This window comes from Hordeum vulgare, chromosome 3H (genome assembly GCF_904849725.1).
Source record: "Hordeum vulgare subsp. vulgare chromosome 3H, MorexV3_pseudomolecules_assembly, whole genome shotgun sequence".
NCBI lineage: Eukaryota > Viridiplantae > Streptophyta > Magnoliopsida > Poales > Poaceae > Hordeum > Hordeum vulgare.
This window is the reverse complement of record NC_058520.1, coordinates 239,916,220-239,938,583: the sequence shown is the minus strand read 5'-3', so window position 1 is coordinate 239,938,583 and position 22,364 is coordinate 239,916,220. Positions and strand designations below refer to the sequence as shown.

Below are 22,364 nucleotides of genomic sequence, written 5' to 3'. Positions count from 1 at the left end.
AAGCACAACACGCGGCGATGAATATCCGAAGAAGAGCGCGACAGTGAAGAGCGAAAGAATAGCGCGACGGCGGCGACTCGAAGCAAAACGGCAGGGGCGAGAGCCAGCGAGTGACAATAGTATTATTATGCCCTGTTTGGTTGCATAGAATTGAGCATGAAATTAAGGAATCTAGAATTGGGCCCTAATTCTTTTGTTTGGTTGTACTAGAAATTTGCATGTGGAAACCGAGGCCCAATTCCGAGCAGACCCGCCCCGCGTGCGAACCGAGCAGAAACGTTTCCGAGCTCTGGGAAATCTCGCGGAATCTGCATGCGAAGGGGTATCGTCTCGCGTTTCCTCCCCCGACCTGCTGCCTCGAGCGAGCGACCACAGACGAGGCGGGAGTCCTCGCCGGCGGCCCGAGCAGGTGAGCCTCCATCTCCAGCCCTTCCTCCTCTTCCCCGCCCACCTTCTCCTCGCCGCCTCCCTCTCCCATCTCGCCCCTACCTCTGGCTGGCCCCTCCCCGCATAGGCCGAACCCTAGATCCGGGATTGACGGCGGGATGGTGACCGACGGCAACCATGGATGCTGCGCCGTGGCGGGTCCACATCCCTTCCCCGCTCGCTGACCCCGCCGCCGCACCGCATCCTCCTCCGCCCTGGCTGACCCGCGGCCACCCCGCGCTCTGATCCCGCCGCCGCCGCACGGCCGCACCGCACCCCTGCTCTGCTTCCTCCTCCCTCGCCTCGCGCCGTCGCTCCCTCCACCGTGCTCTGCTTCCTCCTCCCTCGCCTCGCGCCAGCAGGATTTGAACGAGTGGCCTGGTTATTGTTCAAAGTCCAAAAAAATTCAATTCCACATGATGTACATTCAAACAGGATTTGGAATTCCATTTCAGCCTTGATTCTACGGACGAATACCATGCACATCCAAACAGCAAAACTGGAATTCCATTGAAATCGTTGATTTGGAATTCCATTGCCAATTCAATTCCGCGACGAATTCTGCGCAACCAAACAGGGCATTAGACAAATAGAGAAGTTGGAATCCGGGTTGTAAAAAAAGATTAAGCTTTTTTTTTAATAAAAATGCCAGCGCTTCAAGAATTTCCGAAGAAGGGAGTATCAATAGGAGTGAAATCAGAAAAATAAAAATCAAGGCAACGGAAATCCCACTTGCGACCAATCCTTCTTTGCCCCTGTCTCTCCCCGCCTCGCCGTCGAGATCTGGCCGCATCCTCGCGCAGGTGAGGTCCACGTTCTGGCGCCGACTTTCTCTGATTTGGTTTGTGATTTGTTGTTCTGTGTGCTAGGGTATTGTTCCCTGATGGCATCCTCGGGGAAGATGGAGGGGCCATCGGCGCCAGCGCTCCGACGGGACCCGTACGAGGTGCTCTCCGTATCAAGAGACTCCTCCGACCAGGAGATAAAGTCCGCCTACCGCAAGCTCGCTCTCAAGTTCGTGCTCCGCCCTCTCGTTCCCAGTCCATGTTTGGTCGTGATGTTTAGATTGTGCTATGCAGAAGACACGGCTTTATTTGTGATTACGAAATTGCCTGGTTCTTGTGTGATTATGTTATCACGATGGTATAGACATGACGGTGGTTCAGTTCATACTAACAAAAAATCCGTGCCTGGAAAGAGAGGCTCTCTTCTCTTTGGTCAAGGGATACTCTCCCACAAGTTACTTGTTCATAATGTTGCTTCATACACCAGGCAGAAAGAAGCATTTTCTTAGAATCACTAAACTTATGTCATCCAATGCTTACCATTGTTGATTGGTGAAGTTTATGTGAATGTGGAAATGCACTGCAATAATGACATTGCAGTTTCCGTTTGCTTTTATTTACAAGGAAACATAAGGACACATAACGACCACAATGTTATCGATGCACTGCAAAGGATTTTATGTAAAACCATATGCTTCGTAGATTCATATATGGCCTTATGGGTTCTCTCTGCTACATCTCATTTAACCCTTTTTTTATGTAGCAGTTCTGTATATAGTTGTGTAATCTCAAGTTTCATGGTAAATTTGAGAGACATAGAAATCCTGGGTTGCTAACGAAAATTTCCTCATGCTTGTCATTTATTTGGCATCGTCACTTTTTTTTGCGTACTCTTTAGTTTTTCTCACTGTTACCACAAAATTAAGGCTTGATTGCCATAGATGCTTGATTTTGGAAAAATGCAGAGTTGAATAATATTTTATGTCTTTTTCTCAATATTTACGTCCTTGGTCCTATCTAGGATTATTCTCATAGTTCCTATTATATTTGACAGGTATCACCCGGACAAAAATGCTAGCAACCCAGAAGCGTCAGAGCTCTTCAAAGAAGTTGCATATTCATACAGTATCTTGTCAGACCCTGAGAAACGGAGGCAATATGATACTGCTGGTTTTGAGGTGCTGTTCTCACGCATAATGCGCCAAACTACTTTCGAATAGCATTTTTTCCGTCTATGCATATTTTATTTTAACTGTAATGGTTCTGCATTCTATCACCTTTTCTCATAATACGGAGTTTGGCAAAAATCTAGATACTGAAATACCTGTTTGATTACTGTGGTTTATTGTTATGACCGGTTTACATTACAACCGGAGAAGGCCCAGTTAAATAAAGCTGACCCAGTTATCTTATAGTATTAGGGGCTTAGCCCAGTTTATTATATTTGCTAACCTAGAGAAATTATATATTTTCATGTAAAAGACACCTTTTGGGATTAGGCAAGATCAATCTATTTTGATCGGCTCCTTCTAGAAGGAGCCGGTGCCCTAAACCCTCTCCCTCTCTCGACCACGGCGCCCCAGCGCCGTCGCCCGTGGTGCAGTCGGCCGGGCCACTCGCTGGCTCCTCGGGGACAACGGGCCTCTACGCCAGCGTGGATGGACCCTTGTTCCACGGCGGGACGTTGCAGCCCGCCCTCCCGGTCCCGTCATCAACGATGCTCCGCACCGCGGAGCCACCGATGGCCGCGGGCTACGGCCATCACCCGCCGCGTTTCTCCAAGTTGGAGTTCGCCACCTACTACGGATCCGGGGACCCCTTGAATTGGCTCAACCAGTGCGACCAGTTCTTCAAGGGGCAACGCACGCTCGCATCCGACTGCACCTGGATCGCCTCGTACCACCTTCGCGGCGTCGCCCAGACGTGGTACTACGCCCTCGAACAGGACGAGGGCGGGATGCCGCCGTGGGAACTCTTCCGCGACCTCTGCCTCCTCTGGTTCGGTCCACCCGTCCGCTGTAGCCGGCTGGCGGAACTCGGACGCCTTCCGTTCATCTCCTCGGTGCAGGATTTTGCCGAGCGCTTTCAGGCGCTGGCCTGCCACACTCCTGGCATCTCGGCCCTCCAACGGGCCGAGCTCTTTCTCGGCGGCCTTCCCGACCATATCCGCGTGGACGTCGAGATGCGGGGACCGCAAGACCTCCACACGGCCATGTACTATGCCCGCGTGTTCGAGCAACGGGCGGTGGCCATGCAGCAGGCGTTCCCGGCCCGGGCACCTCGTCCACCCCCTCGGCTGGCCATGTCTGCACCCACCCGGCCGGGACAGGGACTCCCGGCACGGCAGCGACTCGACCGTTCCGCCGACTCGCCCCGGCCGAACAACTCGAGTCGCCGGCAGGGGTTATGCTTCAACTGCGATGAGCCCTACGTGCCAGGTCACGTCTGCCCGCGCCTCTTCTACCTGGAGACGGACTACTACGTCGAGGAGGATACAATTGTTAGGAAATATGCAACTTGTATTCCCATGAGGCCATAGGCCGATATATATACATGTACAGGTGTGGAATATATGCAGGAAACCCCTTATACGATGGGATAAGTACAAAAGGGTACATGGCTATATTATATATACTCTAACACCCCCCTCAAACTCATGGTGGATGAACAACACTGAGTTTGGAGAGATAGAAGCCATGTTGCGCTCTAGTCTGGGCCTCCATCAGGAAATCCGCCAACTGTAACTCGGAAGGCACATACCAAAGAGCAATAACCTGATCTTGCACACCAGCGTGCACATAGAAAGCATGAACACCAATATGCTTGGTGAGCTCATGCTTCACAGGATCACGCGTAATGCTGATAACACGTGTACTGTCTGATAAGACAGAGTAGGTGTAGTGACAGAAACACCAAAATCCTGAAGTAAGCACCGTAACCAAGTCACCTCTGTCGTCAAAAGAACCATCGCTCGCAACTCAGCCTCTGCACTCGAACGGGAAACTGCGGTCTGTTTCTTAGTCTTCCAGGCAATGAGAGAACCACCAAGAAAAAACACAGTAAGCAGAAAGTGAACGACGATCTGAAGGATCACTAGCCCACGTAGCATCCGAATAGTCCCGAAGCTGTAAAGAACTGAAGCGAGGAAAGAATAGACGGTGAGAGATCATGCCCCGAAGATATCGGAGAACACGAAGGAGGTGTCTATAGTGAACGGAGGTGGGAGCGGAGACAAACTGACTTAGAATATGAACCGGATAAGAGATATCCGGACGAGTGGCAGCTGGATTGACAAGACTGCCAACAAGATGACGATAACTGCGAACAAGATGCACGGCGGAGTACTGCTACAACACTTCGTACCACTCCGCCCTGCATGCCACCCCCTTTGAGGTTGTCTACGGTCGGCCTCCTCCGGCCATCCTGCCTCTCCAGCCAGGGACGACGCAAACAGAGGCGGCAGAAGTACTTCTTCGCGACCGCGAAGTCATCCTTGCTGAGGTGCGGCAGCGTCTTCTTCAGGCCCATCAGCTGTCCAAGAAGTACTATGATGCTCACCTCCGCGAGGCCAAGTTTGCAGTGGGTGATTGGGTGTGGCTGCATCTTCTCCACCGTTCTACGCAGTCACTTGACCCTCGCGCCAAGCGCAAGCTAGGCTGTCCCTATGCGGGACCCTTTCACGTGTTGGAATGCATAGGCAGCGTCGCCTACCGCCTTCAGCTGCCCCCTGGTGCTCGTCTCCACGATGTCTTTCATGTGGGCTTATTGAAGCCTTTCCATGGGGAGCCGCCGGCAGCTGGACCAGATCTTCCATCGACCTCAGACGGGCGCTTACTTCCTGATCCAGCTAAGGTGTTGAAGGTTCAACAAAGTCGTGATGTGTGGCGCCTTTTGATCGAGTGGCACGGTCTTCCAGAAGAGGATGCTACTTGGGAGACCCTTGATGAGCTCTGCAAACATTTTGCAGACTTCCAGCTCGAGGACGAGCTGTTTGCGCAGGCGGGGAGAGATGTTATGACCGGTTTACATTACAACCGGAGAAGGCCTAGTTAAATAAAGCTGGCCCAGTTATCTTATAGTATTAGGGGCTTAGCCCAATTTATTATATTTGCTAGCCTAGAGAAGTTATATATATTCATGTAAAAGACACCTTTGGGATTAAGCAAGATCAATCTATTTTGATCGGCTCCTAGAAGGAGCCGGTGCCCTAAACCCTCTCCCTCTCTCGACCACGGCGCCCCAGCGCCGTCGCCCGCGTCTTCCACCTCGCCAACCCTCCCTACACCCATATCACCTGAGAGATCGACCTGGTAGGCATCGAGTTCCTACCATTTATCCTCAATACTTCAAAGTGGTGTATATTTGCTTTATTGAGATCAAGATTGTTGTTGAGTTGTCCTCCAGCATTTCATGGTAATTGAACTGCTTTGTCTAATATATCGAGTTTTAGCAATCTTCTCTTTTCTTTAACTCTACAATTACTCCACTCTTTTCTAGAGCTACACTAGAAATATTAGAGATGGAAAATTGGCCCTTTGGTAACTTTGTACTTCGTTGGCTGTAGGAAGAAACCCCTGGCCTGCCATTCACCTTCTAACTATGTAGGGCTAGCTCTTCAGTGATACTGCAATTCCCAAACTAGAGATCCATCATTTGAACGTGATCTTTGACTGGGCTATGTCTACAAGCAGCATGGTGTTGACTGTCTATTTTTTATCATGTGACCAGACATTTAAACCCTTTATGCTGTAACAAGATGAATCTAGCTGTGGTTACTCAAATACTGGGTGTCGGGTCGTAGAGAAACATTTGGTGATCCATCAAAATTGCTGAAGATGCAGTGAGAGCTTCTACCAACCAGAAAGGAAGCATTTTCACCATTGAACTATAACTATCTGACGAAATCTTTATTTCTGGATAATTATGCAAGATTAGAGCCTCTGATTTTCCTTGACAAGTTGAGACTCAGGGTGACATCATTAAAATGAATTAATGCAGGATTACACAAATGGAATTTGACGCTGATGCTTATTTACTTATTATTTTGTGAAGGTGTGTTTGCTAAATCTCAGATATTTAGCATCTGAATATATCTCTTGTTTGATGGAGAAAATAGGATTTACTTGTTCTGCCCCAAAATATAGGGCATATTATTATGTGTGCGATCGAACATTTTAAACTTTGACCACTATATGTGAGGAACTATATGGATTGGGCATATAAGAATAATACTGCTGTATTTCTCTTGCAAAATACTTCTTTTTGTCGCATGTCCTGTCGGGCTCCTCCCCTGTTCCTGCGTGCCGGTTACGTCTGGAGGGGTAGATGGATCAACGGACGGCTGAGATGAGAAGGTAACGGTTCGATAAGTGAAGCTGGCGGCTACCACTGATCAAGCATCCAACGGCTCGGAGCCTTCCCCGCGTCGCTGTTCAAGATCAGACAAGCTCCACTACGTCTCCTCTCCTTTACTCTGCTTTTTAGCTTGTGAGCTGGCTATATAGTGCCCCTCACCCCCAGCCCATCGAGGCATGTAAAGATTATATGGGTACAAACCCTAGCCGCCAGTGGCGTGCTTTCTCCATTTTCTGCGAGATCCCATCAATAGAAACCCCAATTCGCCCTATTTCCTTCTCTGAAGTTGATCACTAGCGCGTGTCTGGCTCAAGTCTGAAGCTTGATCCTGACATGTCCATTTAGGCTTTTGCTTATATACGGAGACGGAGGGAGTATAGGTTACATCTGTTAGACCTTTCAGCCTGAGCATTGATAGTTGTAGGTGACACTAGGAGAGTTGGGAGAATTTTCGTTGGTTTATTTTTCACACAATGCCATACCAACCTGAGGGGTTGGGGATACATATTTATAGCCTGCTAGCCAGCCAAGCATATGCTAAGATGCTAGTCTAAGATGCTATCTTAACTGTCAGTCCTTGGTGGTCAAGGATTCTATCCTAACAGCCACAAGGACCATGTGCAGCCTCACGAAGACCCTAGTAAAGAGACTTATCCATCATTCTCCCCCTAAAGTCTTGTACGTCGTCTTGTGGGAGAGTCGAATCATCCCGATCCTGTAGCAGAGTTCGAGGAACTTGATCCTCCCAAGAGGCTTGGTAAGCAGGTCTGCGAGCTGGTCCATGGTGTTGATGTAGCTCGCCTCGATGCTCCCTTCATCCAAACAGCTTCGGATGAAGTGATACCTCAGTTGGATGTGCTTGCTCCGTTCGTGGAAAACAGGGTTCTTTGCTAGGGCCAAGGCGGACTTGCTGTCCACTAGGAGCTGCATCATTCTGGTGTCTCGTACGAGGAGATCACCAAGTAGTCGAGCGAGCCAGAGCGCCTGAGTGCAGGCGGTGGAGGCCGCTATGTCTCGGCCTCGCAGCTGGACAGGGCCACCACCTGCTGCTTGACCGACTGCCAGCTCACGAGACACTTGCCGAGGAAGAAGAGGATCCCGCTCGTGCTCTTGCTGGTGTCGATATCGCCGGTGTGGTCGCTGTCGCTGTACCCGACGAAGTGTGCCGCCCCCGGACACCTAGGGTAGTGGAGGCCGTGGTCGAGGGTCCCCGCCACGTAGCGGATGATCCTCTTCACTGCCTGCTGGTGCTCCGTCGTTGATCGCTCCATGAACCGACTAACGTAGCTGACGGAGAATGCTAAGTCCGGCCGTGTGTGGGCGAGGTAGCGAAGGCTCCCCACAAGGCGCCGGTACTGCATAGCGTCCACTTCCTCCGTTGTGCTGTCGCGGCTTAGTTTCAGCCTCTCCATTGGAGTGAGGGCTGGGTGGCAGTCGGTGAGCCCAACTAGCTCAACGATGCGCTTGGCGTAGGCGGACTGTCGAAGCACGATCCCGGAGTGATCCTGGTGCACCTCGATCCCTAGATAGGAGAGGAGCCCTAGATCACTCATCTGGAAGGTGCCCTTCATTTCTTCCTTGAACGCCGCGACCTTTGCATCCTTGATGCCGGTGATCACCAAGTCGTCAACATAGACGGCCACCAGCAGGGCATTTCCTCCACTGCCCCGTCGGTAGACGGCCGCCTTATGCGGGCTTTGCTCAAAGCCCATCTTCTTTAGCGTGGAGTCCAGCTTGGCGTTCCACGCCCTAGGTGCCTGCCATAGGCCATAGAGAGCCTTACACAGGCGGAGTACCTTGCCCTCCTAGCCAGGGATCGCAAATCTCGGCGGCCGATGCACGTAGACTTCCTCCAAGTCGACGTTGAGGAATGCCGACTTGACATCCATGTGATGGACACGCCAGCCCTCCTGGGCAGCTAGCGCAAGGAGAAGTCGCACGGACTCCATCCGTGCAGCGGGAGCGAAAGCCTCGTCGAAGTCGACTCCATCCTGCTGCAGGAAGCCTTGGGCCACCAAGCGAGTCTTGTGCTTGATGATGGCGCTGGCTTCATCCCTCTTCATCTTGAACACCCACTTAAGGGTGATTGCGCGGTGACAACGAGGGAGGTCAGCGAGCTCCCAGGTGCGGTTCTGCTCGACCGCATCCATCTCCAACTTCATTGCGGCGCGCCATGCCGCGTCTCTCTCGGCCTCTGCAAAGGACCGAGGTTCGCCGTTGGAAAGGGAGAATTGCATCTCGGGCGGGACTAAGGCGATGAGGGCGTCCAACACCCGTCGATCCTCTTGGCGGTTGACGTTGCTGTCCTGGACCGCCTCCCACAGGTGCCGCACCTGGAGCCTAATCTTCATGATCGCGGCCCACTCGACATAGTTGGTTTTGGTGAGGGTAGGCCACCCAACACCGGGACCAACATCCCTGACCACAGTCCGGACCTCGTAGAGGCCGCGGTCCTAGTCGTCGCAGCCGCCGTCGCTGTGCGCACCTCCACCTGGAGCGCCATCGCGATGTGCGCGGGCGTGCTTGGCTGCCCACCCCGACGTCCGCTCTCGCGCCACGTTGGCGCGGTCCGCGTCGGCGCCGTCGTCCGCAGGCGCGGAGCCGTTGGAGCTGCCGGAGCCGCCGCGGAGTGCCTTGGCATCCGCCGTAGCCTCATGTGCTGCCTCCGCTGCTGCTGCTTCTACCTCCGCCCTGGCTGCTTCTACCTCCGCTCTGGCTGCTGCCAGCTCCGCCGCAGCCAGCCTCGACGCCCTTGCTGCTGCAGCAGCGGCTGCCGTAGCCGCTCACTCACGCTCCTTTGCCACGGCGCGCTTGGCCTCCTGCCGGCGCCGCGTGCTCGAGGTAGCCGTGTGCTGAGAGCGACCTGCAGACATGGCTTGTTGCAGGGGGGCTGTTGCGTGAAGAAGAGGCTGCTTCTGACGAGCTGTTGCTCGACAGTCTGGAGGGAGGGAGGTAACCAGGGGCAGTCGGAGCAACTGCTGCTACCGGCTTGGGCTGCTCAGCTCCCGGTGAGAGAGGTGAGCAGGAAATGCTCAGGGTACAAGACAACGAGGCTCTGATACCACTTGTTAGACCTTTTAGCCTGAGCATTGATAGTTGTAGATGACACTAGGAGAGTTGGGACAATTTTCGTTGGTTTATTTCTCACACAATGCCATACCAACCTGAGGGGTTGGGGATACATATTTATAGGCTGCCAGCCAGCCAAGCATATGCTAAGATGCTAGTCTAAGATGCTATCCTAACTGCCAGTCCTTGGTGGTCAAGGATTCTATCCTAACAGCCACAAGGACCATGTGCTGCAGCCCCACAAAGACCCTAGTAGCCACAAGGACCATGTGCTGCAGCCCCACAAAGACCCTAGTACAGAGACTTATCCATCAACATTTCTTGTTTTATTTCTCAGGCGTTGGAAAATGAAGGAATGGATATGGAGATTGATTTGTCCAATCTTGGAACTGTGAACACAATGTTTGCTGCACTTTTCAGGTGATTGCAGAATACAGTGAGAATTATTTTTCAGTGACAATTCAAGATTCCTAATTACCTGCTCTCTTATACTACTTTTAGCAAGCTTGGGGTTCCTATCAAGACGACGGTATCTCCTACTGTTCTTGAAGAAGCTATGAATGGAACAGTGACAGTGAGGCCACTCCCAGTTGGGACATCAGCTATGGGAAAGGTTCTGCTACGGCCATTCTTGTGGTATTATTTATACATGAGGGCTGTAAAATGTCATTTTTGTGTGTGTAGGTTGAAAAGCAATCTGCTCATTTCTTTGGTGTGACAATAAGTGAAGAACAAACTCATTCAGGAATAGTAGTTAGAGTCACTTCAGTTGCACAAAGTAAATTTAAGGTACAAGTTTGATTCTTTCTTCGTTTTCACTTGAATTGAAGCTTTGCTTGTTGTTTTCCGTGCGATTACTGAGATATCCAATATTGTGTACAGCTTCTTTTCTTCGAACAAGAAGTCAACGGAGGCTATGGACTAGCTCTACAGGCATGTCCTGCTTTACTCCATTTCCTGGTTGTCATTATTTGGCAATGGCATGCGATGGATTATATTCCAATGGCTTAATGGTGTACCCTTATTATTACACCTGCTGTGCATGGTGTATTAACCTTGAGTAAGAGTTTAGAGCACTCAAATTTCCACCATATTCACCAGTCCAACTTTTAAGATGTAGATGTGCTAAAAAAGCATGTGTCACCATCCAAACCAATTTATCATGTTATTAATTTGCAAACCAAACCCAGACACTTTGTTTACTTTCCGTAGATATGCATTACTCCCTTATCTATGAATATACAATATTCCTCATCTTGTTTAAAACGTTAGAATTTGTACGTTTCCGAGGGGAGTGCTTCATACCGTTTCCTGTTACATCTCTGTCTCCCATTTATCAGTCAAGCTTCTTAGCCACTTTTACGATATCTGCTTGCACAAATTACACTCATATCATTAAGGTGGCTGGGACACTCTGGCTAGGGTTGTGTCATTGTGTTTAACATGTCATTTATTCTCTCCAGGAAGATAGTCAGAAGACTGGCAAGGTGACCTCTGCAGGCATGTATTTCCTGCATTTTCAAGTCTACCGTATGGACTCGACAGTGAATGCGGTATGTATGCTGCATCTAGTGGCGTTAGTCTTTATGCTCCTTGGAACTAATCTGCAGAGTCGCTTTCGTAATACAGTTGGCAATGGCTAAAGACCCTGAGGCTGCATTCTTTAAAAGATTGGAAGGTCTCCAACCTTGCGAAGTCTCGACACTTAAACCTGGAACTCATATATTTGCCGTATATGGTACACATTCTTGATTTCAATGTTTATATCTATGCCATTCCTCTGTTCTGAGCTATCCTAATTGATATGTTCAGGTGACAATTTTTTCAAGCCAGCCAGCTATACAATTGAAGCAATGTGCGCAAAGAGTTACGAAGACACAACAGAAAGGCTAAAAGAAATAGAGGCTAAAATTCTGGAGAAAAGAAATGATCTGCGTCAATTCGAAACTGAGTACAGAAAAGTCCGTCAGAATATTTTGGTTCCCTCTTTGTTATGTGATAATAAATATAGCATAATATTAGTTTTTTTTTGCATTTCCAGAAAGCATTGACAAAATGAAATGGCTATGCAGGCTTTGGCACGGTTTCAGGAAGCGACCACCAGATATACACAAGAAAAAGAAGCGGTATTGCCCCCCCTCTGAATTTGTACTCTTTAACGTGGTGTTAAGAACGAGACATTGTATTGTCACCCTCTAATTGTACAATTAGAAAGTAGGTGTGGTGCGGCACTTGTTTTGAATTTGCGGTAAATAGGCAAAATTTAGTTAGTCAGACACTTTTTTCTTTTCATTTCAAAAAAGGCGGTTAGTCAAACAGTTGAATAGGAAAAATCTAGTGAGGCGAACAACATAATCCACCGCCATGCCAAACAGAGCCATACAGATATAATCATGGGACACTCTTCTAGATAGAGAGATATTAAGCTCACTTTCAGAAAATGTCTGCTGAAATATCTACGTTGTTTCTTGCATGTCACCATTTTCCTTGGTCCTGCTGTACCATGTTTGCTTTGACCTAGGAAACAAGTTAAATTAGGATTGGAACAGGTGGCGTTCGGAAGCTTCTCCCGAAAGAAATCCACATTGTTCTACTATAAAAAAGTTATATCTTTGCTAGGGGAAAAAGTTTGTATAACTATGTTGTGTTGGTGTTTTTAACATTAACGTGAGATGCCTTATTGTTTTGCACATATTTCTTGTTATGCTCATAGCAATTTAAACGTTCACACTATGAGGAAATATGCAACTTGTGTTCTTGGAGTCTATATATACATAATATCCATGAGGCCATAGGGCGATACATATCGCCATGAGCCCATAGGCGCATGTACATGCGTGGTACTATGAAAAAAGTTCTTATGGAACGGGGATAATACACGGCCAATACACGAATGTATATATAACTCAATACCCTTGCAACTCATGGTTGTTCAACAAAACTGAGTTTGGACACTAACATGCTTCGTGACGAAATCCGTTGACCATGACTTCAAAGGCACATACTGCAGAGCAATTACCCAATAAGCATTGACACTAACTTGCTAGGTGAGCTCATGGTTCATAGGGTCACGTGGAATACTGATATCACCTGTATTGTATGACAAAAGAGGAGCAGTAGTAGTGATGGAAATACGAAAATCATTAAGCAACCACTCTAGCCAAGTCACGATTGCTGACGAAAGAGCTATACCTCACAACTCAACCTTTGCCTTTGAATAGGAAATTGTAATTTATTTCTTTCTCTTTCAGGGATTGAGAGATCTACCGGGAAAAACAAAGTAAGCATAACATGACCGACGATCTGAGCGATAGTAGCTCTTGAAGTGTATACGTGGATTGCCTAACCCTTTCCATCAGTTCGGACTTTTGGTTGTGTTGGCTAGTGCATGAAACTTAACATGGTATCAGAGCCCAAAGCCTTGAGTTCAAGTCCTGGCTTTTGCAATTTATCCAAAAGAAGTTGTTCCCCTATTTGTGTCCACGTATAGGCCTCTTGAGACATACCTCTGAGTCTATCCACGTGTTGACTTTCGGTGTCACACGTGAGAGGGGTTGTTAAAGTGTATATGTGGATTGTCTAGCACTTTCCATTAGTAAGGACTTTTGGTTGCGTTGGCTAGTGCATGAAGTTTAACAGTAGCATCCGAGTAGGCCTGAAGTTGTAATGAACAGAGCGTTGAAAGAAAAGACGGTGAGACATAGTCCCACGAAGATATCGTTAAACTTGAAGGTGACTGTAGAGAACATGTAAGCAGAGGAGACAAACCGACTCGGATAGTGAACCGGATAGGAAACTAGACTACCAACAAGAAGTTGATATTCTGTCAGATTAGACAAAAGGCGCACCATCAGAAGCTCTGAGATGGACATTAAGCTCCATCGAATTCTCTAAGGTACACTCACCATAGGAGCAGCACGATAACATCCTGAATGTACCTCTCTTGGTATATTAAGAAGCCATATGAGATAGAAACCTCAATCCCGAGGAAGTAGCGAATATGATAAAGTCCAGACACGAGAAACTAGACTTGCCTTCACAAAGGCAGTGTACTTATCGCCATTCAAGTTTTACAAAGGTGCAAGTTTTAGGCTTTCCTAGTTGGCTCTTGGGAAATCTTGCACATGCAGGCAATCAAAGAGTGCAAAAGCGGAAATAAATCTTGCAAGACAATTATGAAGTTGATTTAGAAGGATGCAAACACGGGTTGACTCAATGTTGTATCCCAAGTTAATGTTGGTGCTATCCTACTCGTGAGTGGAGGTTCAAACAACAAAGGTTTTAAGACCACACATGTCTCAGCAACATCGCCCACAAAGTGCATGCCCACCTATTCTACCATGGCTTTCATGAAGCCTTACTCAGGGTTGGTCTTCCACGAAGGTGATCTTTGTACATTGTACCAACTCTTGATTCATTCACACAAAGCTTGGAAGCTCACAATTGAATTCTCATCGCATAGGAGGTGCACACTCTCCCAAGAGTAATAAGCAAAATAGTCATGCGGGCGAACACCTGAAAAGATCTTCAATCAAAAGCACTTAAGAACCCATGGATCTCTCTCTTTGTGTGTGTGTGTGTGTGATGTCTGTGATGTAGGACCAAGCCCTAGTTTGCCCGATCTTCATGAATTGGATGGGGATTTGGGGTGGGTTTAGGAAGAACACGAGGGAAATCCACAAGAAAACACAAGAGAGAACATAAATTGGACAAGATCCACACCAAGGCCCCCTTTGGAAGTCCTCTGGCTTCTCAAACCGGCCAGCTTCTCAGCCAGCCAGCCCAAGCCAGCTTCGCACAGGAGCAGCGAAGCGTTCAGCAGCAACGACAGAGAGGAGATGCATGTACTAGTCTGACTGTGGGGTCGCTGGTTCGCTCGGGGGTGTTTTTTTCTGATCGAAACGGTACACAAGTCACTTCGGAGTGGCATTTTGCGCTGCTCCTGCAAATTGCACTGCGGGAGGGTGGGCTTCTTGAAGCTGGCTTCATTGAGCTCGGTCGTTCGGCACCGCTCCACGCGTGGATCTGGTGAAGCACGGAGCCGGAGAGGATCCGAAAGGACCCGGAGTATCCCTCAGATCACAAGCCAAGTGATGGATCTCAAGCATTCAACAACAAAGGAAAGTAAGATAAAGGCAGTTCTTTCCCAAGTCCTAGGATAAGGAGGGCCTGAATTCCTTTGAAGGAATCTTCCCCATCAATGGAGGTCCATGTACTCCTATGAAGTCATCCCCTCAAGGGGAGGTCTTCATCTCCATGAGAGGAGCCATCTCCATGGAGGAGTAATCCCACATGGGAAGGTACATGAGCAAAGCTTATGGTTGGAGTTTTTATCTTAGCTAACCCTAAAATGGATGAGGGGCAGGGATATATATAGGTCCAAGGCATGAAGGGGTAAGTGAAATGGTAAAGATACATGGACTTCTCTCAAATGCTGCATGCAGCCGCACTACTAGACTGTCCGGTCATCTGGTCGAATTGTTTGCAGCTTTTGCACCACTTCTTCTGTTGCTTTGTCTTACTCCATCGCCGCTTCCGTGCTCCCTCTTGGATGGTGTTGTTGTCCTCTTGTGCTTTCACCCCTCCTTAATACACGTGAAGCTCCGCTCAAACCTATACATTTACGGAGTGGGGAGGGTCAAGTAGTATACCATCAAAGAGAGAACTAAGTAGACACGCATAAAGGATAGAACCCACCTTACTATATGTGATGCGCGTGTCCCTTGGCGATGGAGCAAAGTCCATGGTTATGACACTAGGGCGTCCGACAACACACTATCTCTCTCTCTCACACACAAAGATAGGCTTGAAGTAGAGAGAGATGAACACAAGAGAAGGGCTTTAAGAAAGGGAGGAGCTTGGTCTTTAAAGATTCAACAAAGTAGCTTGGAATCACCCAACAAGTTCCTTTCAACTCTGCCTTGGATGCACAAAAGGCTTGGATAGGATTTGGCTTGGAATGGCTTGTAACTTTGTCTCACAACCAAGGGGTGTGGGGGATTACTTAGACTACCCACAGTGGGAGTAACATAGGTAGTAACGTAGATGCCACCTAAACGAAAAATATGATGTGGCAGCTAATTAATGAGAAGAGAGAAAAATTGAGTAACGTAACACATATCAAGACAAGATGAGTCTATAATCTACTAAATGAAAAAATGGTTTGAAAAGCTGTTCGAAGAACAACGAAAGCGGATCAGCAAAGGCCCCCCTCTGATGAGATGCAAACCAACGAAGTACGAAAAATGTATCCGTTGGAGAGCTCCGCTCCGCCGCCCCCAGCGCGCTGCCCGACCTGCCCGCCCCGACCCCGCCGCCGCCCCCCAGGTTGCTGCCTCTGCGCCCCCTTCCATGACGGTGCGCCTGGCCCCTGGCGCCCCGTGGTTTTTCTTCGAGGAGCAACGCCTGAGGTTGCGCTCTTTCCCATTGGTGTCCTTGCCGGATCTGGCCGCGACGCCGCGCCTCCGGTCCCCTGCTGTTGCAGTGGCCACCGGGGGCTCGCCTGCGTCTGTCACCTCACACGCGCGCCGCTCCTCGGGGGGATCTGCCGACATCGTCCTGGATTCCGCCCCTCTGTCCCCGAGCATTGAAGTTGAGTCTGAGGTTGCTGCGCGCATTCAAGTCTCCTCGCCGGTCGGGGCCACGACGGGAGCCTTCAATGCGGCCAACCGGCTCCACTCTGTCATCATTGTCCCTGCTCGCTCCTCTCATCTCGTCAATGCCCCGCCTGCTCCGCGTCGCGCGTCACGTCCCGTCGAGCCCGTGCCTCGGGAGGAGGGATGGACCTCCGCGCTGCGCCGGCGCCGCCCGCGACGGGACACGTCTTCAAGCCGGGCGCCAGACGCCCCGTCCCATCCCGCGCCGCGCGGCCTTGAAGAGCTCTGCTTGGCCAGCTTCCTCCGCTTCAAAAAGCGCACGGATGGCCTCTGTTCCCGCTGCCTCGCCCCAAAGCACCATCACTTTGCTGCTTGCCGCGACCCTGTGCGCTGCCTCTCCTGCAACCTATCTGGCCACATTGAGCGTAGTGCCCGCTGCGCCGTCGATCCAAGTCGCGCCGGCCTCCCTCGCCCGCCCCGCCACAACGCCCTTCTACTGTCGTGTCGGGTGCACACTCCTGGGCTGCCGTCGTCTCCACCCCACGGCTGCCACCCCCTTACTCAACCTCGCCTACCCTGACGGCTGCGATCGGCGCCCCGGATGCGCGTCCGGAGGACTGCTGCATCATCCCTTCGTCCTTCGACCTTGATCGCGACATGCTGGACTGGGAGCAGACGACTGCCATCGCCTGGGCCATCAACGCGCCGCGGCGCCCCGATGCGCTGGACGTCGATCGCGCCATTCAGAAGCAGTTCAGGCTCAGCCACGGGGACGTGGCTGTCACCCCGTACCACCCAGTGGAGTTCCTCGTCAAGTTTGAGCACAAGGCTCACTGCGACGCCGTGCTCGCTGCGGGGCGGGTGCGCGCCGACGGTGCGGTCGTCCATGTCAGGCCTTGGCGCCCGCTCGAGCGCGCTTTCGGCGCAGCCCTCAACTTCCGGGTTCGCCTCTGCCTGGAGAACGTCCCTGACCACGCCTGGACTCCATTCGTCGCCGAGCACAACATCTGACGTCGATGCGCCCTTAACCGCTTTGAAGACCACTCGGCGCTTCAGACCAACTCGGAGACGCTGGACCTTTGGGCTTGGACGGCCGACCCCAACCTCATCCCCAAGGTGATTTGGTTGACGTTCACCACACGACCGTCCAGCGGGTTGCAGGTCTTTGCGAACGTGGCCATGCCCTTTGGCTGCAAGCGCGGCGCCACGTTCAGAGTCTTTGTCCATCTGGACATGGTGGAGGACCACTCCAACGTTCCTCTCGACTACTACATCAACGACGTCCGGGACGCCACTTTCTCCCCTTCGTGTCGCCCACTTGATTGGCACATGGGCTCGGTAGACGGGGTTCCGCCGCCGCTCGGTGCCTCGCTTGCAGCTCGCAGCCGTGACGACCACCCACGCAACCTCCCTCGCAGGCGGGACGATGACGATGACTTCGACGACGGGCGCCACGGTGGTCAGGACAGGGATGTCCGTGGCCACGCGCCTCGCTCTATGGACGTGGCTTCGGAAGTGCGGCGGGAGCGGACTCGCTCTCCCCGTCGCCGTGATGGCGGCTCTGATCGTCACGGAAGGCGTCGCTCTGACTCTCCGCCGCCCGCTTCGCCGCCTTGCGGGGCCTGGGAGCTGGGCTCGGCTTCCTTTCGCCAACTCCTCACGTCGAGCGACGACGGCCACGCTGTTTTGTCTCGCTCGCTGCGTGCCGAGCTGGCCGCGGCCATCGACGACCCGATCGCCCTGTTGCGTCATGACTTCTCCTCCTTGCGCCGGCGCCTCGTCGGCCTTGCGGAGCGTGAGGAGGCCATTTTAGCCGGCTTGGGTTGGCTGCTGTCTGCTCGGAGCGCCCTCCTCCGCTGGCTGTTGGTGCGCTGCTGGGGGACGCGCTTCTCGACCCTCTCCTTCCCCTGGCCGCTGGCATGGCGAAGCTGGCACTGAACCCCGTCGGGCGCCCCTCTCCCACGACGGCGTCTGAAGCCTGGTCCTTCTCTCCTCCATCGGCCCTCCTCGCCTCCCGTCCTGCCGGCTGTGCTGGCCGATGTTGCTCCAGCTCTCTCCCTCGGCACAATGGCCCTGCAGGCCTCTGCTCCGGCAACTGCTCTCGCCTCCCGTCCTGTCGGCTGTGCTGGCCGATGCTGCTCCAGCTCTCTCCCCGGGCAGCGTGGCCCTGTTGGCCTCTTCTCCGGCAACTGCTCACTCCCCGGGGTAGGCCTCCCGGCTGGACGCTGCCCCCTCGATGTCGGGCGTCAGACTCGAGCGCCTCCTCGACGCGGCTGCGGTGGGCGACCAGGACGACGGCTCTGCGCTGCCCTTTCGGCCTGCGTCTTCCACGCTGGAGGCGGCCATCGTCGCCAACAGGCCGTTCGCTGCTCTGCCTCTTGGTGTGGGCAGCTCCGACGTCTCTGCCCTGGCGGCTGCGTCCGCCCTGGACCTGCTCTTGGCCAACGTGGTAGGGGAGCCGTCCCCGCGCTGCTGCCTACCCCGCCCCCCCGCAAAGGCAGGGGTGGCGTGCCAATCGCAGCAACTCGCTGCAGCGCCCGGCTCGACCGGAAGAAGGCAAAGGCCACGCCCGACGCTGGTTTGGACGTGGTCTAGGAGCTCATCGCCAAGGTCTGTGGCGTGCTTGACCCAGCCGTGGTATACGACGACAAGGCCAGGCAGGCGTACCTGGATATGTTCAGCAAGCCACCGGCGGCTCCGGTAGTCCAGGCCATTGCTGCCCTGGTTGCCCATGCAAAGGAGATCACCCAGAACAATGGAAAGAAGAACAAGAAGGCCACCCAGGCTGTGGTATCCGTGGAAGACCGAGTTGCTGATGTTTAGTGTTCCTAGCTGTTGCTGTCTCTGCTGCATCTTCCATGCATGCTCTCCATCATGCTGTTTTCTCCTCTTTGCACTACGTTTCCGTCTTCTGGAGCTGCGTTTCGTCGTGGCTGTGTATCGTCGACCCTCTAGCTACTTTTCCTTTGCGCCGAACTGTTCTGCCAGCGCCATCCGTCCCGTGTCTTTTTCGCACCAGCTATCAACTGGAGCTTCATGTTGGAGCTGCGTTATGAAGTTGCTGCGTCCCGTGTTATGAAGTTGCTGCGTCCCGCGCCTTTATTTGTTATGAAGTTGCTGCGTCCCGTGTCTTCCCCACGTCTCCCTGATGGCACAACCGGATGTTAAAATCGTCTGTTGGAACGTCCGCGGACTGAATTCGCCCGCATGCCGTGACGTTGTCCGTTACATCATCCGTGATTCGCCACCATCGTTTGTCTCCAAGAGACCAAGCTCCAAGTCGTGGACGCCTCCATCATCTGGGAGATGCTCGGCCCCTGCTTCGCCTCGAATTTTTTTGTCGTGCCGGCGGACGGCACTAAGGAGGCATGATTCTCGATGCGTCAGACCGCTTCTTTGCCTTGACAGATTGCCATGTCATCTTGGGCACCATCTCCGCTACTGTCTTCATGCTCAACGACCATATAAGCTGGACTCTTTCCTGTGTCTATGGTCCGCAGGGTGAGCAGGAGAAGTTGGCCTTCATCGAGGAGCTGAAAACTCTCTCCTCCATGGCCAGGGGCGCCTGGCTTCTCCTGGGTGATTTCAACCTGATCACGAAAGCGGCAGACAAGAGCAACGCCAATATCAACCGTTGCCTTATTGGGAAGTTTCGAGGGCCCCTCGATTTCTTGCAACTAAAAGAGCTACGCCTCTGTGGGAGGCGTTTCACCTGGTCCAACGAGCAAGCCAACCGAGTCATGACTAAGATAGATCACGTCTTCCACTCCGACGATTGGGATATGTTGTTCCCAAATGCCCACCTTCAGGCTCTCTCCACGGCATGCTCTGACCATGCCCCGCTCTACCTTCAGGGTTGCGTCGATACTGCGCGGAAGCCGTTATTCAAGTTTGAGGAGTTCTGGTTGCGCTTACCTGGTTTCCATGAGGTGGTCTCTCTGGCTTGGAATAAGCCTGTCCAGGCCACGGATGCAACCGGTAGAATCCACATCAAGCTTTGCAGGACCACCGAAGGCTTTGCGTCGGTGGCAGAAGGAGAAGGTGGGTGTGCTCAACACCCATATCGCGGTTGCGAAGTAGATCATTGGGCGTCTCGATGTCGCCCAGGAGGTGGCAGGAGTGCGAAGGCTTTGTGAAGTAGATCATTGGGGGAAGGCTTTGCTTCGGTGGCAGAAGGAGAAGGTGGGTGTGCTCAACTCCCAGATCGCGGTTGCGAAGTAGATCATTGGGCGTCTCGATGTCGTCGAGGAGGGCCGTTCCCTTCCGGAGCCGGAGCGTGAGTTGCGTAAGCAGCTCAAGGCTTCTTACCTCGGTCTCCTCGCCATCCAGAAGATCAAGATGCGGCAGCGCTCGCGGCTGAACTGAGTTCGCCTTGGGGATGCCACAACCAAGCCCTTCCATGCTAGGGCCAACTGCAGAAGGCGGAAGAACTTCATCCAGACCATCAGGACCGTGACGGGCATGGCTATTACTAAGGAAGATAAGGAGCAGGCTCTCCTTGATCATTTCCAGGCGCACCTAGGGATGTCGACGCCGCGGTCGAAGCAGTTGGCTTGGGTGAACATTGGAATTCAACATCACGACCTCCCTGAGTTAGATGCCCCTTTTCAGGTGGATGAAATAAAAGCGGCGGTCTTCTCCTTGTCTTCTATCAAGGCGCCCGGCCCGGACGGGTTCATTGGTGCTTTCTTCAAATCCTGCTGGGAGATTATCAGGGAGGATGTCATGGCCGCAATCTCTCAGTTGGCAAATCTACGTGGGGATTGTGCGGGGCTCATTAATTTGGCAAACATCATTCTGCTGCCCAAGAAGGAAAGCGCGTCCTGGATTGGGGATTATCGTCCTATCAGCCTGATTCACAACATTTCAAAGATCTTCTCGAAGCTGTTGGCAAATCGCTTGGCCCCCCGCCTCCCTTCGTTGGTCTCCAAGTGTCGGAGTGCCTTTGTGCAGAAGAGATGCATCCACGACAACTTCCTTCACGTCCAGAACCTGGTCAAGGAATTGCACCGTTCTTCCACACCTGGCTTCTTCCTCAAGCTAGACATCTCAAAAGTTTTTGACTCCGTGGGCTGGGCGTACCTTCTAGAGGTCCTGCAGCAGCTCGGGTTCGGCCAGCGTTGGCGTGACTGGATCTGCATGATCCTCGCCTCTTCTTCCTCCAGGGTCCTATTGAATGGGGATTCGGGCCCCCCATTTGCACATGCATGCAGCCTGCGTCAGGGTGACCCTTTGTCCCCATGCTGTTCATTCTCGCCATCGACCCTCTTCAGCTGATGCTTCGGGCGGCTTCCCAGGAGGGGATTCTGAAGCCCATAAGGGCTAGGTCGACCTCGTGCAGAATCTCCTTATACGCCGACGACGCGGGCATCTTTGCCAATTCGGTTAAGGAGGAGCTCGACGCCATTGCTGGGATTTTGGCTTGCTTTGGGGAGGCTTCCGGTCTCGTCACAAATGTCACGAAAACTGAGGTGTTCCCAATCCGCTGTAATGGCATCAATCTGGAAGACATCTTATCGGGCTTCCCGGTGAAGATCGTGGCCTTTCCCACCAAATACCTGGGCCTGCCCCTTTACACCAAACGCCTCAAGCGGGTTGACCTCCAGCCCCTCATCGACAAGGCAATGGGCAGGTTGCCTGGGTGGAAGGGGAAGAACTTGGCGCGGCGAGGCAGGGTTTCGCTGGCTAAATCGGTCTTGTGCGCCATTGCCACGCATCACCTAACCGCGCTCCTGCTCCCGGCTTGGGCAAATCAGAAGCTCAGCAAGAACTCCCGTAGCTTCATCTGGTGCGGTGACAACTTTGAGAACGCGAAAGGGGGTCATTCATTGGTGAACTGGAAGACAGTGTGCAGACCTAAGAAGTTGGGCGGGCTGGGCATAACAGACTTGGAGCGGTTCGGGAGAGCTCTCAGACTCCGCTGGCCATGGCTTGCTTGGACCGACGACCTAGATCGGCAGTGGGTGGGCTCCGATATCCCGTGTGACGACGCGGACATGGTGCTGTTCCGGGCTTCCACCACCATCGGGCTGGGCAATGGCCGAAAATCCCTGTTTTGGCATGACGACTGGACCGGAATGGGCCCTCTGCGGCATATTGCGCATGGACTATACAAGATTGCCACAAGAAAGCA

The 22,364-nt window shown here is 52.2% G+C and overlaps 1 protein-coding gene across 2 annotated transcripts in view; it reads left to right on the top strand.

Annotated features, from left to right (window-relative positions):
- Positions 1 to 288: 288 nt before the first annotated feature.
- LOC123443596 (chaperone protein dnaJ 15) overlaps positions 289 to 22,364 on the top strand; it is a 34,503-nt gene continuing 12,427 nt past the window's right edge. Inside the window, exons 1-11 of one of the 2 annotated variants that reach the window (XM_045120044.1) lie at positions 289 to 409; positions 1,296 to 1,440; positions 2,266 to 2,389; positions 9,973 to 10,055; positions 10,137 to 10,248; positions 10,320 to 10,424; positions 10,518 to 10,568; positions 11,099 to 11,188; positions 11,265 to 11,373; positions 11,448 to 11,596; positions 11,677 to 11,749. In XM_045120044.1, coding sequence (XP_044975979.1) covers positions 313 to 409; positions 1,296 to 1,440; positions 2,266 to 2,389; positions 9,973 to 10,055; positions 10,137 to 10,248; positions 10,320 to 10,424; positions 10,518 to 10,568; positions 11,099 to 11,188; positions 11,265 to 11,373; positions 11,448 to 11,596; positions 11,677 to 11,694 — 1,083 coding nt within the window. In that variant the 5' untranslated portion in view covers positions 289 to 312 and the 3' untranslated portion in view covers positions 11,695 to 11,749. Of the gene's footprint in view, positions 410 to 1,295; positions 1,441 to 2,265; positions 2,390 to 9,972; positions 10,056 to 10,136; positions 10,249 to 10,319; positions 10,425 to 10,517; positions 10,569 to 11,098; positions 11,189 to 11,264; positions 11,374 to 11,447; positions 11,597 to 11,676; positions 11,762 to 22,364 lie in introns of those variants that run through there. The other variant, XM_045120043.1, reaches the window with a different exon arrangement.